General features: G+C 39.8%; 2 protein-coding genes across 8 annotated transcripts in view; both read left to right on the top strand.

Annotated features, from left to right (window-relative positions):
* Positions 1-9019, top strand: part of abcc8 (ATP binding cassette subfamily C member 8) — a 68391-nt gene extending 59372 nt beyond the window's left edge. For all 7 annotated transcript variants that reach the window (XM_088080023.1, XM_088080022.1, XM_088080025.1 and 4 more), the window contains 8 exons: positions 1374-1494; positions 1934-2064; positions 2178-2256; positions 3192-3300; positions 3983-4086; positions 6955-7088; positions 8020-8082; positions 8756-9019. In XM_088080023.1, the coding sequence (XP_087936149.1) occupies positions 1374-1494; positions 1934-2064; positions 2178-2256; positions 3192-3300; positions 3983-4086; positions 6955-7088; positions 8020-8082; positions 8756-8893 (879 nt within the window). In that variant the 3' untranslated portion in view covers positions 8894-9019. The remainder of the gene's footprint in view (positions 1-1373; positions 1495-1933; positions 2065-2177; positions 2257-3191; positions 3301-3982; positions 4087-6954; positions 7089-8019; positions 8083-8755) is intronic.
* Positions 9020-9736: 717 nt separating this feature from the next.
* kcnj11 (potassium inwardly rectifying channel subfamily J member 11) lies at positions 9737-11685 on the top strand. The gene has a single exon (XM_042495820.2). It carries the CDS (start codon positions 10197-10199, stop codon positions 11352-11354), a length of 1158 nt encoding a protein of 385 aa, XP_042351754.2. The 5' UTR covers positions 9737-10196; the 3' UTR covers positions 11355-11685.
* Positions 11686-14560: the final 2875 nt, after the last annotated feature.

Below are 14560 nucleotides of genomic sequence, written 5' to 3'. Positions count from 1 at the left end.
ACTTGAGGGAAGACAGATGTAGAGACTTCAGTTGCATAATAGGTGCTAATTTGTGTTTTTTTTCATGCAGCGAATAAAAAACATGTTTAAACACAGCTAGTCCTTAAAAAGTCATCAAATATGTTATATCCATTAAAAAAATAGTATTGAATTTGACGTCTTAAATGTCACAAATATTTGATTCATCCATCTTTTAATTTCTTTTTGTTAAATGAGCCGAGCGTGAAAGTCCACATTTTGCAAATCCAAAATGACCCTACATCTTGCTCCTCCTACAGGCCTTTGTCACTTCTTAATGTTGACATTAAAAATTTGCCTAAAGCATTAGCAGCCCGTCTTGAAAAGGTTCTTCCTGTGATTATATCAGAGGAACAGAATTGCTTTATTAAAGGGCGTCAGCTGTTTTTCAGTGTTCAAACAAATTAATTTTCTCTGATCACTCCTCTTCAGTCCCCGAAGTATTAAATTCAGTCGACACGGAGAAAGCTTTCGATCGGGTTGAATGGCAGTACTTTTTTGAAGTACCACTCAAATTTGACCTTGATACCAGGTTTATATCCTGGATTTATCTTTTATATACCTCCCCCCAGGCCAGCGTCCAAAATAATTCGAATTAAATCGAATTATTTCACGCTGTCATGTGGCAAGGCTGTCCCCTTTCCCCCCCCTTTTTCGCCTTGGCCATAGAGTCCCTGTCAATTGCTTTAAGATCTCTTCCTCAGTTTCACGGTATCTCTCATTTCAGCATCAAATTAAAATCGTCCCTTAATGCAGGTGACCTTTCATATGTGTCAGATCCACTGATTAGTATTCCAACAATTTAACTATTCTGAAGATTTGGCTCCTTTTCAATTAATCTCATATTAAGAGTGAACGCTATCCTATAAATTCTTTAGCTCTAGCACTCAAACAGTCCATTATTCCTTCTAAGTTCAGTCCCTCAGGGTTTAGATACTTAGGGATCAATGTGGCCCGTACCTTATCATCCTTTTACTCTGCCAATTTTTTCCCCTGGTTGCCCAACTTCAGACAGATTTCCAAAATTGGAGCTTTCTCCCTCTATCTTTGAATCCTAGAATTAATACAGTGAAGATGATTGTCTTGACTAGATTTCTGTTTCAGTGCATTCCTTAATTTTTGTCCAAACATTTTTTTATAATCAAACTGTTAGTTCTTTCCTGTGGAGTGGTAAGGCCCCCAGAGTAAGGAAATCATTATTGCAAAAATTCATGTCTAATGCCTTACCCAATTTCTTTCTATACTATTGGTCAGCACAAGTACGTAAATTGACTTGCTTCAAACTCCAGAGCTGTTTTCCTCCTGCACCACTTCCCTAACTCATCTCTATGCCCCCTCCTCCCTCTGTGTATCAGGTATCCAACTACATGAACTGGATGGTGCGTAACCTGGCAGACATGGAAGTCCAGCTTGGCTCAGTCAAAAGGATTAATGGCCTGCTCAAAACTGAACCAGAGAATTACGAGGGACTGCTCAGTGAGTGCAGCAACACAGACACAGTTCCGTCTTAAATTAAACCTCATATCATCGAGTCAACAGGTGCAACAAAAGTGATATCTAGTCTGTTGTGTGAAATTTCTTGAGATTTCTTCCTCATGTAGGGCAAGGTTTAAAATTTGACTAAATTCACATTCATAACTTTAATAATAGGTATCATAATGCTCTCAGGAAATGTATCTTCATCCCACTTATATCAGTTAGTCTGTCTTTCATGCGTGTTTCCTTTTAGCCATGAGGGATTTTGCAAGAAGGCCGGTGGCTCGTTACCATTAAAAAACATAGTTGGGAAATTTAAATCAGATTTTAATAAATTAATCTGGCTCCATTATCACTCATTATAAGACAGTAATTCATATCATTACAAGGATTTTTTAAAAAAAGGTAAGATAGTAAAATGTTTCTTCATCTGTGTCAGCTGTGTCCCAGGTCCCTGACGGCTGGCCCCGAGAGGGAGAGATCAAGATCCAGAATCTCAGTGTCCGATACGACGCCACGCTGAAGCCCGTACTCAAAAATGTCAACGCACACATCAACCCTGGGCAGAAGGTATCCAAACTGAGGAAACCCGTGTCTTAAAACCTGAAACAAATGCCAGAAAATATGATAAACGAACACTTGAATGTTGGTAACAATGATGACTCAGACTTGCTTGTTTTCAGGTGGGGATCTGTGGCAGGACAGGCAGCGGCAAATCCTCTTTCTCCTTAGCCTTCTTCCGTATGGTGGACATGTTTGAGGGTACAGTAAAACACCACTTAAATTTGACTCATCAAAATATGAAATGTAGTCAGTTAAATCACTATTTAGAAATTGTGAGAAGGTTTTAAAAACATGTAAAACTAGCAAATCAAAAGCTTTGTTTACAGATGTATTTAAAGGGGTATTTTGCCAATTTTCAAATAGCTTTGTATCAAAACAATGTGGGTAGTATGTGTAGATGAACTGTGGTAACCAGCGCTGAGATATCCCTCCTCCCCTAACGGCAAAGCTGCCAAATAATATACATTACGTCATTTTGAGGAGTTTCGCTGGCTCTTGGGGCTGTTGCTCAAACTGCAGGCTGTATTTCTGCATTGTCATGTCGCCAGCCAACCGCTGCCAACACACACTCAAAGACTATACAGCCGATCAAGACAAACGCCCGCCCTTCTCTGTCTCAGAAACTCGGACTGAAATGGTCAGATGGTAAAACTAGACAGTGCTGATTTAATGTAAATTAGGATTATGTTACTATACTGACGATTTATCGGCTAAAATGTTTCCAGAAACAGATTTTGATGCCTCGTTTCGCTTTAATGGCGATAGTTTGTGAGCAGGTAGTCGTTGCTACTGCTTCCTGCACTGTGAAAACGGTGGCCGAAAAAACAGTAAAACTAAGCAGCGCTGATTAAATTAAAACCAAGATTCTGTCATGGGAGTTGCATTTTTCTTGCCTCAGATGTTTTCAAAAACACGTTTTAGCTTTCTGTTTAATTGTAATATGACATCAGGCCGGCCACCATTCTTTCACATGGACCAGTCCACCTACAACAAGTGCACGACATTCTGGTAGTTGTAGGTTTCTACCTCTTGAGCAAAAACATACTTTTTCTCTGGTCCTGTTGCTGCTCTCTGTAATTTATTCTATGCCTGATATACTTTCTTTTTGTTTTTTCTTTTTCTTTTGTTCACAGGGAGGATTGTGATCGATGACATCGACATCGCCAAGCTGCCTCTGCAGACCCTCAGGTCTCGCTTGTCCATCATCCTCCAAGACCCCATCCTGTTCAGCGGTGCCATCCGGTACAATTAAGTTCTCTTCGCCCTCATTTTCACCAGCAGCATGACTCATCACCAAGGTTTAGATTTGGTGATAATAGATTTTTACTAGAAAGGAGAAAACAGAACATTTCCAGTAACAGAGCCAGCTGGCAAACTATGGCACACTTCAAAAACACTTATCTAAAGCATGAGTGGAGCTGAGGGTTTGAAGATAAGAGGACATTCCTCTGCAAACTCCAACTGAGAGGTTTATTTTTAGACTTCAGCGGCAGTGACCATAAAAGCTTTGTCATGTTGGATGAGAGCAGATATTTCTTAAGAACCTGTGTGATGCTCTCAGAGTGCAGTTTGGGGTGTTTTCAGTCAGTCAGATCACATAAAACTCTAAGTTTATTTATATGTTTCGTCTCTTGGCCAAGCAAGAGTGTAAACTGGACCTCTCTGACAGCTTAAACCAAGCAGCAGATTGACAGAACATGCTGGATAGGTGATAATAGAGCGAGTCAGAGCGTCTGTGAATGCAGCACTGCAGCACTGCAGCTTGAGCTGACTGAGTTGGCTCATAGACTAAATACATTTATTAAGATATTCGTTTCATAATTATAAATCTCATCACTTCTAATGAATAGACATTAAGGTAGGATTTGATCCTCGAGTTGAACTGAATGTGTGTATGTGCATGTTTGTGTGTGCGTGTGTGTAGGTTCAACCTGGACCCAGAGATGAAGGCTACAGATGAGATGCTCTGGGAAGCTCTGGAGATCGCTCAGCTGAAGCCTGTTGTTAAATCCCTTCCAGGAGGACTGGGTGAGAAGATTCACGTTTGTCTTTGTGTGCGTCTGTGCGTGTGTGTGTACACGTGACATCCATACATGTAGGGCTGAAAATAACAATTATATTCATTGTGGATCCATGTCTTTTTCGATTAATTGGTGAGTTTCTTGGTCTATAAAATATCAGAAAACTGTGAAAAATGTCTCAGTCTCTTTCCCCAAAGCCCAAGATGATGTCCTCAAATGTCTTGTTTAGTCCAAAACCCAAAGATATTCTGTTTGCTGTCATACAGGAATAAAGAAACCAGAAAATATTCATATTTAAGACGCTGGAATCAGAGATCTAGTTGGCTGTTGATTTAAAAGTTGAGAACTTATCAGCTGATTGTTGCAGCTTTAATTGCATGTCTGTTGCTATCTTGAAGTTTCCTCCTTTCTAGCCAGGCTAGCAGCACGGATCTGTGGATGACAATGCCAATCTGTTGGTCAGTTTCTCAGTTCAGCACTTTGGTCCAGACTTAAATATGTTGAAAACTACTGGATGTATTATGAAGACATTTCTAACATTCAGGATCCCTCAAGGGCTCAAGTTTGTGACTAAATACCTGTAAAGCTCATGACATTCCCATCAGCCTCAGCTGTTAAGGTCTAATTATCACATGCTAAACTAAGATGGTAAAAATTCCTTCTTAAAATTGTTTGCATGTTAGTGTCTAACCAAACCAAGTCTGAGGGTCGAGGGAGTCGATTGCTGCACAGATTTTAAAGCACTGTCGTCGGTTGATGACAATGCTCCCAACAGACTATGGCAGACAGCAGCTTCATTAAGGCTTTGGTAAAAATATAAGAGTTTACTTTGTGAGGTGTATTATTTTTATGCCTCTGTGCTGGCAACAGCAGTGGTTGGAGGCATTATGTTTTTTGGGTTGTCCACAAATATGTTTCTTGTGAATGAAATTTCTCAAGAATGCCTGAAGGGAATTTCTTCAATTTTGGCACAAACGTTGGCAGCATGACCTCACAAGATATGTTTTTGGCCATAACTCAAGAATACATTTGCTAATTATATAAAAAAAAAAAAAACGGGAGACATTTGGTCAGATACTGAATTAACGTCACTACTCTTGGGTGTCCACCTTGAAACTGTGCTGGTTGTATATAAATGCTGCCGGGTTGAAGATATGTGTTAAGCATCCATGTTTTAGAATATGTGGTTTCTTTGCAACAACATTCGTCTTTGAAGCATTGTCCACTGTCACGACAACATATGAGTCATATATAAGTGGACAGACATGGATGTAAAATGTAACTGCAACTTGACTGGTTTACGAAGGCTTATAACAGCAAGGTGGTAATTCTAGTTTTACAATTGTTTTGAAATTGCTGGAAGAGCTGAGGTTGGCATGGTTACCATGGTTTTGTGTCTCCAGCCGACAAGGCGGCTTTCAGATAGTGACGTGGTAATTACAGCTCAGTACATTCGGAAAGATACGAACTCTTCATTTACACAAAAGTACATTGAACAATAGAACACATATTGGGTAAGTAGAGTGCACAGTATGCAGTTTTAGAAGCAGCATGTGATTTGCATAAAATGCAGTATTTAAGTTATCTGGTGGACATCTGTGCAATAAACACATAAATTCCCTCTCTTTGGTCATGATATCAGTCAACAGCTCCAGTGTCTTGACTCAAAGATCAGATATCAAAGCACCTGAGCATGAATCTTTTAACTCCCTGTCGGAGCTGTATTTTGCATGTAGCTGCTCTGACCTGCACAGTTTTACAGGCACATTATTCTGAGCTCACTTCAAGTCATGTTTCTGATGCAGGAGACCTGACAAGTTGCAGACTGCGGCAGTCTCACCATCAGATCAGATGTTAGAGAGCTGTGTGCCTCTTCTGACTTAACCTACATACATGACGAATGCCTGGCATGCTGATGCATGGGGCCTCCACTCTGCTGCGTGTCTTTAACTGCTGCTGGTTTGCAGTTTATCACTCTGTTTTTTAAATCTCTGTCAGTGTCTACACTTCTTTATAATAGACTGCTGCTGTTCATCTCGCCCGATGTATTTCTGCTTCAGTTGATGTGACACTGACAAGTGTGTGTGTGTGTGTGTGTGACATGTTGAAACTGAGCTACTCTCTGCTTTAATTTATGTTTGCTGGAGTCAAGTGGTCAATAAGATATTGATCTGTAGCCCAGGGTTTAATGGCTAATGAATTTTGTCCTTTCATTTAGAGTAACAATAACCGTCTTGTGTTGCATATATAGCAGACCACAGTTAGCTGCAGTGAGTCTTTGTTACTACAGTGATGGTGACTTTTGTGAAAGCTGCACAGCTAGAGTTCACTTTATCATACAGTATACTTATTTAATGCTAAACACCAATAAATGTGCGTCCTTAATTTCTCCGCTTTAGATTTAAGTAAAATTCTATATATTTTTTTTTATCATACTTGAAATATCCACCACACCTTGCATCATATAAAACACAATTTCAGTTGTTAAACCTCTTATTCCCTTAGTTTCTGTCTCTGTCTTTACTATTTAACTGCTCACTCAAAGAGAGAGAGAGAAAGAGAGAGATATAAAATAAACTATTAACTTATGGATGGCTTGAGAACAGTTGAGGTTTTCAACCATAGTGTAATGACTTGGTTTCATTTGGATGAGTGAATGGAAAGTCAGTATCAATCTGTGAGCCAAGGGTTAATGGCCGATTAACTTTGCCCTCTCATTGGCTGAAATAATAGTCTCAGTGGTATATCACATGTTCTGTATGATTTAAAAGTTGTCCATCTGTGTTCTGTGTATGATTGTACATAAAAATGAAAACAAATAATACTGATTTTGTTTTAATATGATGTATTCTTTTAAAATGTTTTTCCCCTTCAGATGCCATGGTGACGGAGGGAGGCGAAAACTTCAGTCAGGGTCAGAGACAGCTGTTCTGTCTTGCCCGAGCCTTCGTCAGGAAGAGCAGCATCCTCATCATGGACGAAGCCACTGCGTCCATAGACATGGCAACGGTCAGTGTGTTTTGGGTTCCAGGGATTTGTGAGGTGGTACAAAGACCTACAGAGAAAAGTAGCTGTAAAAGGAAAGATGAAGTGAGGTGAAGGAAACTGAAATAGAGAGGTCATTGGAAACGAAAGTTTTATAAATCAATGAGGGGTGAAGCAAAGTTTACGAGGCCATTTTATCTGTTGGCATGTAACAAAGGACAAGCCTGTATTTTTGACCTTTAAAATCTACAGAGATTCACATATAATGGAGGAGTTTAAAGTTATAGACAGATAATCTGCATTTTGAGTCTCTTTCACTGATCATTAAAAATATCTGTAGAATAATCTAGATTTAGTTGTTAGCTCTGTTTGCCCATTTTAAGAGATGAGTTATGCATTTTATGTCTCTTAATTGATCAGTAAAAATATATATAATAATTGATATTTAGTTGTTAGCTGTTGGCCCATTTTTAGAGATCTGTTATTGTGGGATCTTATTGGGTTTGGCTCACTGGTTGATCAGCTTTCAGTTAGGCTTCTTGAAATGAAAGGAGGATAAAAAAAAACCCACAGTGAAGGAGGTGTGCATGAAGCAGAAAGAAAGAACGAAATGGAGGGAAAATACTCGCAACAAAGAGCCGGAGGGGAGTCAGTGTATTACTTAAGAGCCGTTACTGAATGATCGGTCACAAAGAGCGGCGTTTCAGGCTTACGTTAATGCAGCTGCACTGCCCTGAGGAAATACAGTTGAGTGTTCAGTCAGGGGAACCAAGATGAGATGAAAATTAGCATCAACGGGATTAAACAGTGCCAAGGAACATGTTAACTGTTAAAAAAGGCTCTTTATTTTATGTTGTCTTCCATACATGCCTTTGTTTTGTCCTTAAATGAAGGTAATATGAAAAAAAACATGACAGTAAGCTGACCTCTTCTGCCCCCGCCTCTGTCCTCACAGGAGAGCATCCTGCAGAAAGTGGTGATGACTGCTTTTGCTGACCGAACGGTGGTTACTATAGCAGTGAGTATCTCCCCCACGCTGTGTCAGGCATTTGCAGTTATTTTAATGCACGCAGCTCTCCTGTTTCCCCCATGAGAGCACTGACCTCCACCCTGCACTGCTGATGCAGTCCCTGTAAAGTGATGCAAAGTAGCAAACACATGCAGCGTGGACTATTTCTAACTATGTCTGCAGGATTGTGCTGCAAATAAAAATAAAAAAAAGAGGTAAGAGTGGAAATTAAGAAAGGGGAAAATGAGTCAGACTTCCACGTTATATTTGACTCAGGATTCTTAAGGTTCTTTCATGATAAAATAAATGAAAAGAGCATCCATGTATGTTAGAACGTCATAACTCTTTAGGTAAACTTACCAAGAAAAAGAAAGGGCAACCTATTATAACTTCTGGTTTACAGTAGTGTAATATTTCCTAAACCAAAACCTATTATTTCCTCTTTTTTAACGTAACAGCCAGTTTTATTACATGTATATTGTACTTACATGTGTAAAAATTACTAAAAAAAAAGGTACAGTAATACATTAATGAGAAAAAATTTTTATTTTTGATTCGTAAGACTCATTTAAGATGCATCGGTCTCAGTTTGTGACAGATGCAGAGTGGAGTAGTTTTCTCTGATGTCTTTATTTCAGTGTTCAGTGTAACATCTTGTTTTCTTCCCCGTTTCATCGCGCAGCATCGAGTCCATACCATCCTGAATGCCGACCTGGTGATTGTGATGAAGCGCGGGATCATCCTGGAGTATGACAGACCCCAGGCCCTGCTGGAAAAGGAGGACAGCGTCTTCACCTCCTTCGTGCGAGCAGACAAGTAGCTCAAGAGAGGAAGCATCAGAGGAAGACATTCAAAGTGCAATTGTTCCATGGAATATATTCATTTTATTTTTTAATCATGTTGTATAATATTTGTAAATAAAAAAGTTAATTCTTTGTTAAGAAATTATCATTTACTTGTGTTTTTCTGTTGGGGTTAGGTAAAAAGGAGTTGGATGATGACTGAAGTGATAAACGTGTGCTTGTGTGAGACTTTTTGTCCTGTTTAAAACAGATGAGTCATCAGCGGATCGCAGGTACAAACTGAGCTGAGGAATACATGATGCTGTCCAGCAAGAGCCAGACACGACATAGTGATCATCTTCATATGCTCAGGGGTGTCAGGGTGGGATGAGCTGCTGGCCTGCTGCAGCCAGGACTGACATGTGACATGAGAAAGTTGTTTGGATGCCAGAGGAGCACAGCTGACTGTAAATTAATGTCTCTGTGGGTGGCATGAAAAGGAGAGGGAGCCAAGCAGATTAAAAACTCAGGACTGGATGTTGCTGAAAACACTAAATCTGAAGGCCCACTTTGTGTCCATGTAAAGCGAGGTGAGGTTTATAGCAAACAGCCTGGGGATGATTTACTGTAGAGTGACCTATATTTAACCCATCATGTATTCAGAATATGAGCTGCCTTTGGCGTTTAGGCTGCACAACTGTTTGTGTGTGTGTGTGTGTGTGTGTGTGTGTGTGTGTTTTATGCGTAATGGGTCCACTCCTGCATTCTCATTGAGAATCACAGGAAGGGCACCATAGAGATGGTGGAGGGGGGGAACACCTCTCCACCTCACAACGACTCCATCTCACGTTACCGAGCTGTAGTGAAGTGGCGGAGTCAGCACTGAGCCAACTGCGCCACTCAAGCCTGCCTTGTCATCCAAAGGTGATAAAACTCGCTCAGATGCCCATTATGCTCCCACATCAACCTTTTACATCTCACTGAATTTCCGTCGCGGGTGCGCACCAGCGTTGGGGTGGGTTCACAATGGATCTGGGCGGTGTGGCACATCTATGCCCGGTCGGTGGGTGTCGTGAGTGACGGCGGCAGCTGCGGAGCTGGAAGAAGAATCTCCTCCTGGGACTTCGCGGTTGTGGAGCGCCTGATCTGGAGGCAACGTGAGGAGCGCACATACCTGAAAACGGGCGACAAGGAGACTCTCTCCTGCGCCCAACAGCTGCCGAGAGGCTGACCGGTTGGTCAGACAAAGCACCGGGGAAGAGGAAACCTGTTCTTCTTTCAGCCGGACCGAGAGGAATCCTTAAAAGCCAAAAGGCTGTGGGTCCATAGCATGGGAGCGCTATGTTGTCCAGAAAAGGACTCATTCCCGAGGATTACTTGCTGACACGTTTGGCTGAGGATGTTCTGCAGCCAAAGTTTAAGGCCAAACCGGGGAAAGCTCGCTTCGTCGCCAAGAACGGCACCTGCAATGTAGCGCACACCAACATCCGAGAGCAGGGTCGATTTTTGCAGGACGTCTTTACAACTCTCGTTGATTTAAAATGGCTCCACACGCTCATTATTTTCACCATGTCTTTCCTGTGCAGCTGGCTTCTTTTCGGGATGATCTGGTGGCTCATTGCCTTTGCGCACGGCGACTTGGACCAGAGAGGGGACGATTTTGTCCCGTGCGTAACAGACATTCACTCCTTCTCCTCCGCTTTCCTCTTCTCCATAGAGGTCCAAGTTACCATCGGATTCGGAGGCCGGATGATCACGGAGGAGTGTGTCTCCGCCATCATCATCCTGATCGTGCAAAACATCGTCGGCCTGGTCATCAACGCCATCATGCTCGGCTGCATCTTCATGAAAACTGCGCAGGCCAATCGACGCGCAGAGACGCTCATTTTCAGCAAGCACGCTGTCATCTCCGTCCGAAACAACAAGCTGTGCTTCATGATCCGCATCGGGGACCTGAGGAAAAGCATGATCATCAGCGCCACCGTGCGACTGCAGGTGGTCAGGAGAACCACCACCGAGGAGGGAGAGGTTGTGCCTCTGGACCAGATCGACATCCACATGGATAACCCAGTGGGCACCAATGGTGTCTTCCTGGTGTCCCCCCTCATCATCTGTCACGTGATCGACAAGGGCAGCCCTCTGTATGAGCTTTCCGCCTTTGACCTGCAGCACCAGGACATTGAGGTGATTGCGGTGCTGGAGGGGGTGGTGGAGACCACGGGCATCACCACGCAGGCCAGGACCTCGTACGTGTCGGAGGAGATCCTGTGGGGTCAGCGCTTCGTGCCCACAGTGTCCGAGGAGGACGGCATGTACGCGGTGGACTACTCCAAGTTCGGTAACACCATGAAAGTGCCGACACCATGCTGCAGCGCCAAGACGCTGGATGAGGCAGGTGGCATCGCTCGCTTTAAACTGAACGAGGGCGTCACCTTGCGGGCCACTGTGAGAAGGCGGCGCGGCTCCGCGGTGGTCCGTAGGTCCAGGATGGATGATTAAATAACTGATGGTGTAAACTAGAATTTTATATAAGAATTAATTATTGACGTTTGATGATAGCTAAATGATAAAATCATATTTATTTTATAATTAATATATGTGATGGAGTACCTGTATTCAGTACTCCACATCACATCTTTCTGTAGATGTATGCGCACTTCAACAAGCTTTTGACTCAGGGTCTGTAAGAAAATGCACAAAAAGTAAGAATGGTGAGTTCTGGTACCCAGAATGGACAGAAAGTCCAGTTTGGATGTGACAGATCTTTTTTTTTTTTTTAAATATTAAGTGTGAATGCATGTATCTAAAAGCAATAAAAGAGAATGCTTCATGTAATGTGTATTGTGAATTGTGGAGAGGTCAACTTACATGGTTTAAAAGCAGTTTCGGGGTTTAACTAGGCCCAAGTAATAAAAATGCAAAAATAATGTAATTGTAACCTGTTACAGTTACTGAAAAAAGTAATTAAATTACTTAAACTGACATTACCATACCTCGACAAGCTGTGTTGTTTTCAGCTGGTTTTTAGAAACATCAAAATCTTTCGACATACAATACTATGTTGTTTTTAGCCATTTTTTTGACATGCTATATTATAATGTTTTTGGCTATTTTTGCAACTATTACCTGCCTCAACAAGCTCTAATATGTCCTTTTCAGCTGTGTTTTAGATATGTCAAATTAGCAATTTTTCAACAGACTATACTATGTCACTGTCAGCTATTTTTTTGACATGCTAAATTATGATATTTTTCAACGTTCTATACCATAAAATGTCTCAACAAGCTTCAATATGTTGTTTTCAGCCATTTTTTCAACATGTCAAAATTAGAAATTTTACAACATACTAAACAATATCGTTTTCAGCAATTTTTTAAAAATGCTATATGATTTTGGCTGTTTTTGCAACTAACAATACAGTGACGTGCCTTGACAAGCTATATGTCGTTTTCAGCTGTGTTTTAGATAATATATCAAAGTTTGAATTTTTTTTTACATACTATGTCCTTTTCAGCCATTTTTTATGACACACTATATTATGAAGTTTCTGGCTGTTTTTGAAACAATGACGTGCCTCAACAAGCTTTATGTCGTTTTCAGCAGTGTTTTAGATATGTCAAAATTTGCAGTTTTTTGGCATACTATACTATGTGGTTTTCACCAATTTTGTCAACGTGCTTCATTATGGCGTTTTGGACAGGTTTTTTCGACTTTCTATTCTACGACGTGTCTCTACAAGCTATAATATGTTGTTTTCAACTGTTTTTGCAACTTGTCAAAATGTGAAGTTTTTCAATATCCTAAACTACGTCATCTTCAGCCATTTTTGGCTGTTTTTTTAGAGGAACAATATATTGGAATCTCTAGACATGCTGTAATATGTTGTTCTCAGCTGTTTCTTTAAGATGTCAAAATGCGAAGTTTTTCGAAAAACTGTAATATGTCATTTTCAGCCATTTTTCTGACAAGCTAAATTTTTTCAACTTATGATACTATGATATGTTTTGGCAAGCTATAATATGTTGTTTTCAGCCATGTCTTCAAAGTCAAAATTTGAAAGTTTCCGAGATACTATACTATGGCATTTTCGGCTGTTTTTTCGACATGATGGATTATGACGTTTTTAGCCTTGTTTGACCTTTCTGTCCACTTTGTATACTATGACGTGTCTCTATAAGCTATAATAAGTAGTTTTTAGCCATTTTTGGGACATGTCAAAATTTGACATTTTTGCCATAGTATAGTATGCGATTTTTGGCCGTTTTTTCAACATGCTAAATTATGACGTTTTTGACATTTTTTGGCCTTTGTTTCAACTTTATATATTATGACACGTTCTTTCAAGCTATATTAAGCAGTTTTTAGCCATTTTTGGGACATGTCAAAATTTGACATTTTTGCCATAGTATAGTATGCGATTTTTGGCCGTTTTTTCAACATGCTAAATTATGAAGTTTTTGGCCTTTTTTGATCTTTGTTTCAACTTTATATATTATGACACGTTCTTTCAAGCTATAATAAGCAGTTTTTAGCCATTTTTGGGACATGTCAAAATTTGACATTTTTGCCATAGTATAGTATGCAATCTTTGGCCGCTTTTTTCAACATGCTAAATTATGACGTTTTGACATTTTTGATCTTTGTTTCCACTTTATATACATTGACATGTTCTTTCAAGCTATAATAAGTAGTTTTTAGCCATTTTGGGACATATCAAAATTTGACATTTTTGCCATAGTATAGTATGCGATCTTTGGCCGTTTTTTCAACATGCTAAATTATGACGTTTTTGGCATTTTTTGATCTTTGTTTCCACTTTGTATACATTGACATGGTCTTTCAAGCTATATTAAGCAGTTTTTAGCCATTTTTGGGACATGTCAAAATTTGACATTTTTGCCATAGTATAGTATGCGATTTTTGGCCGTTTTTTCAACATGCTAAATTATGACGTTTTTGGCCTTTTTTGGCCTTTGTTTCAACTTTATATATTATGACACGTTCTTTCAAGCTATAATAAGCAGTTTTTAGCCATTTTTGGGACATGTCAAAATTTGACATTTTTGCCATAGTATAGTATGCGATCTTTTGCCGCTTTTTTCAACATGCTAAATTATGACGTTTTGACATTTTGATCTTTGTTTCCACTTTATATATTATGACACGTTCTTTTAAGCTATATTAAGCAGTTTTTAGCCATTTTTGGGACATGTCAAAATTTGACATTTTTGCCATAGTATAGTATGCGATTTTTGGCCGTTTTTTCAACATGCTAAATTATGACGTTTTTGGCCTTTTTTGGCCTTTGTTTCAACTTTATATATTATGACACGTTCTTTCAAGCTATAATAAGCAGTTTTTAGCCATTTTTGGGACATGTCAAAATTTGACATTTTTGCCATAGTATAGTATGCGATTTTTGGCCGTTTTTTCAACATGCTAAATTATGACGTTTTTGGCCTTTTTTGGCCTTTGTTTCAACTTTATATATTATGACATGTTCTTTCAAGCTATAATAAGCAGTTTTTAGCCATTTTTGGGACATGTCAAAATTTGACATTTTTGCCATAGTATAGTATGCGATTTTTGGCCATTTTTTCAACATGCTAAATTATGACGTTTTTGACATTTTTTGACGTTTGTTTCCACTTTGTATACATTGACATGTTCTTTCAAGCTATAATAAGTAGTTTTTAGCCATTTTT

Source organism: Plectropomus leopardus, chromosome 7, assembly GCF_026936395.1.
Source record: "Plectropomus leopardus strain MGB_pleo_1.0 chromosome 7, ASM2693639v1, whole genome shotgun sequence".
NCBI classification, from domain to species: domain Eukaryota; kingdom Metazoa; phylum Chordata; class Actinopteri; order Perciformes; family Serranidae; genus Plectropomus; species Plectropomus leopardus.
Note: the sequence above shows the minus strand (reverse complement) of the source record. Positions and strands in the feature narration are given on the sequence as shown.